The sequence below is a fragment of the Psammomys obesus genome, unplaced genomic scaffold (assembly GCF_907164565.1).
Source record: "Psammomys obesus unplaced genomic scaffold, mPsaObe1.curated_primary_1811, whole genome shotgun sequence".
NCBI classification, from domain to species: domain Eukaryota; kingdom Metazoa; phylum Chordata; class Mammalia; order Rodentia; family Muridae; genus Psammomys; species Psammomys obesus.
This window is the reverse complement of record NW_026596260.1, coordinates 396-4,300: the sequence shown is the minus strand read 5'-3', so window position 1 is coordinate 4,300 and position 3,905 is coordinate 396. Positions and strand designations below refer to the sequence as shown.

Here is a 3,905-nt window from a genome sequence, read left to right as displayed (position 1 = left end):
GACAACTGAGACACAAAGCAAATAAATTGTGAATAGTAATAATAATAATAATAATAATAATAATAATAATAATGTTAATAATGAAAAATAAAACAATGGTTTTACTCTGGAAAATAAATAAATAAATATCTGCTAACAAACCTTCATGCCTCTGCTCATCCAGCTCATTATACCCACCTTTTATTTGCGGGTGAACTCTCCCTGAATCCAGTGTGTAATTCTCAAAGCTGTGGTACACAGTAAGTCCTTGCAAACTTTATCTTTTTTGTATCTATATCTCAATAGTTCATGAATGTGTTCTTCTCTTCTGTAGTGAAAATGCAAAGGAGAAATCCATGGCATTGGCCTCCCATGCCCACCCATTTCCCCTTTCACTTTGAATCAAATTTATTGTTTATATCATTCACTGTCTCCAGATGCTCTCTCTCTCTTCCATATGAGACATTCAGACTTATAGTCAGTTTTCATAGCAGCTTGTCACTTGCCTCTCCTAAAGAATTGTCCTTATTGATATGATTGACAGGGGAAAGCCCACTCCTATTGTTTAAGGTACATAAAGGTTGCAGTCCAGATTTGTTTTAAAGGGTATTTCAGAATGAAGTGTTCTCTCCTTTTGCTTTCTTGGCCTTTCTTCTTGCTGTGGAGTTGACTTGTCTTGTTGTTGCTCTTGTTGCTAAACCAGCATCAGGATCTCCAAGCTTTCATCATGGAAATATACACCTTCAATAAAAGGCGTAATGGGAAGGGTGGTAGAGTGTAAGCAAATCTGTTTAATCTTTCTACCCTCAAGATCATATTCCTCATCACATCCCTTTGTCTGGCTACCTTTTCTTTAAATTCAAGTTTTTCTTGTCTGCAAATGAATGCTGATAGCACTGCTAGAAATACGAGGTAAGAGATTTATCAACATAATGATAGTCAATATAAAATGGTCTGTTAGAGAAAGGGTATTTTAAAAATTTGTCTTGTGGAGAGAGTTTTGTAACCTAAAATTTTTGTTAGTCTTCCTTTGGAAAATATATGAAATCCTTCTCATATACTGCATAATGTACTTGTTGATTTATTGCCAATGACAAAGTTTTGGACTAAAACTGAGGTGCATGGTTTTTGTTTTGTTTTGTTTTGTTTTAACTGCTTCCTCTTGAAAATATTTCACTGAGAAATAAGCTTAGTTTTTTTGTTTTGTTTTGATTTTTTTATCAAGATTGTGCCTCTTAGATTGATTTATTGCTTTTAAGGAGATGTGTAAGAGAGAAGTTAATTGAGTTTGGTCTGAAGGTAAATTCCTTCGCTTACTTGAGAAATTATCTCAAATCCTCAACTGTTTGCAGTACAGAGTTGACTTGTGCTTTGTTAGGGAAGCATAATGGAGTAAGATGCACACTAAGTCATGAAAAAAGAAAGGGTAAGTCTCAAAAAGGCCCATTATGGTCCTTACGATACACCTGCACAAACCGGGCCAAACTGTTGGCATGCTGTGACACCTTCTTTTTTTTCAAATTATATAGTTAATTTTAATTTTCATGTGTTTCAAATATAAGTGTAATATACAGCATGCAAAATAATTAAAAATGAGAAAGTGAATACAATTTCTACATAAAAATCTCAGGTGTAAAAGGAGTCACCTACTCAAGTAAATGATTAATTCTTCTGTGAGCAAATCAGCAAAATGTTTATTCTGACATAGTATTGGTTGATTAATAAATATGATTTTATTTCATATGCATTCATTAATACTGTACATATTATTGTGTAAGTATCAATTCTATATTCCATAATTATACATTTCATGCAGTCGCAAATTTTATGAACTTTATTTTTAATTATTACTTACATATAATAAATGTAAAGGCATACTTTGCATTAGTTTTCTAACTAACAAAGGATTTTTGCCCAGTAAATAAAAAAAATCATAAGAGGCTATATGAAAATAACATGAATAAAGTGAATCGTTATCAATTGTCCAGTTCAGTAAACTAGTATAGCTATTTTAAAAATTACATTTATATAACTGTGGATGAGGCTGGCAGCAGCAGATAAAAAATGTAGTGTAAAAAACTTCTCTGGTAAATCTTTTCTTTTTAAAATTAAAAGATAAAAGATTGAGAATAATACATGCAAAGTGTTCTCTGCTGTCTTTCATATTAACATGTTAGCAGGTCCTTAGGGCTGAGTTTAGATGTAAAACATCTGCTGCACCCTTGGTTAGCTTGCTTTTCAACAGGATTCTGTCAGACTGTTCTTGAATAAGGAAACCTTTAGATAAAATCTGTCTTCCAGAGCATCACTCTTTGTCCATTATATATCTTTTAGTACATATTTTATTTTCTTATACTTCGCTCAGTAACTGACAAAATAATTTCTCAAATGTGTTGGTAAAATGTTAATAAATATAAATGTGCTGCACGTACTTGACTTTCATATTATGTGCTTTCGTCATAAACTTATATGATTATATCATTAAAACAAAAGTTTTATCATCAGTAATGTAATTATATGAATGTGCTACAGCAGGAAAAGAACAAAAAAAGAAAGAAACAAACAAAGAAAAAAAAAGGACAAGTAGCACTTACTGTTAGTATCCTTACATATCTGAGTAGATTTTGTCCCTTTTCAGCTGACATTATCTACACTTGAATGTACAGTTGATGAGCACATAAGTTGACCAATTTAAGGAGAAACTATCAAGCAGGGTCAAAGGAGCAAATTTAGAAAGGTCAAAAAGTAGGAATCACATTGAAAGGTAGGACACCTTATTTTAAAACTGATCCCATTAAACATGTTTCTATTGTTGCTAATAACATTTGCAGAGAAAGGATTATTAAAATATCAATTATTTGAATAAAAACTGAGCCATGTTTTTGTATTTTTAATAAATGAATAAATTGATTTATTTATTTGCCTTAGGAAAGTGGAGAAATCAGTTTGTTCAACATCTTCTGACGTCTACGTCAAGCGACGTTATGTTGAAAAACGTTTTCCTGTGGTCTCTTCAGATAAGTCTCCTGGGAATTAGTCTTGGCGGGAATGTTCTCATCTGGCCAATGGAAGGCAGTCACTGGCTAAATATTGAGATAATAATAGATGAGCTCATAAGGAAAGAGCATAATGTGACTGTCCTTGTTGCATCCGGTGCGCATTTCACCACACCATCAACTAGCCCATCTCTGACTTTTGAAATATATCCAGTGCCCTTTAGCAAGGAAGAATTCGAAAGTGTGCTTAAGGACTTTGTTTTGACATGGCTGGAAAACAGGCCGTCTCCTTCAACTATCTGGAAGTTCTATAATGAAATGGCCAAAGTCATTAAGGAGTTCCAAGTGATGTACAGAGGGATTTGTGATGGCGTTCTTAAAAATGAAAAGCTGATGGCCAAACTGAAGAAAGGAAAGTTTGAAGTACTTTTATCAGACCCAGTATTTCCATGTGGTGATATCATAGCTATAAAACTGGGAATCCCATTTATCTATTCCTTCAGGTTTTCTCCAGCCTTTACCTTAGAAAAGCACTGTGGAAAGGTCCCATTCCCTCCTTCCTATGTTCCTGCAATTTTGTCAGAACTCACAGACAAGATGTCCTTCACTGACAGAGTCAGAAACTTCATCTCCTACCAAATGCAGGACTACATGTTTGAAACGCTTTGGAAGCCATGGGATTCCTATTACAGTAAAGCTTTAGGTATGTAGCCACTTTTGGTTTTTTATTTGACTGTAAACAAGGCTTCCAGCAAATTCTTTGCCTAAATCTACAATGACAAGTCTGCATAGTAGTACACTGAGGTTGTGACACACGAGAAGGAAAGATTTTTAAACAAGCATAGACTGAACAATTATCAGACCAATTTGTTAATTTTAGGGACTTAAAGTTACAACCATTATATGGATAACATTTTAAAAAGATATTTT

General features: G+C 33.5%; 1 protein-coding gene across 1 annotated transcript; it reads left to right on the top strand.

Annotated features, from left to right (window-relative positions):
• Positions 1–2,963: 2,963 nt before the first annotated feature.
• LOC129668834 (UDP-glucuronosyltransferase 2A1-like) lies at positions 2,964–3,678 on the top strand (the record flags this gene model as incomplete). The annotated part of the gene is made up of 1 exon (XM_055596918.1): positions 2,964–3,678. A coding segment is annotated over exon 1 (715 nt), but the record flags the coding sequence as incomplete, so codon positions are not given.
• Positions 3,679–3,905: the final 227 nt, after the last annotated feature.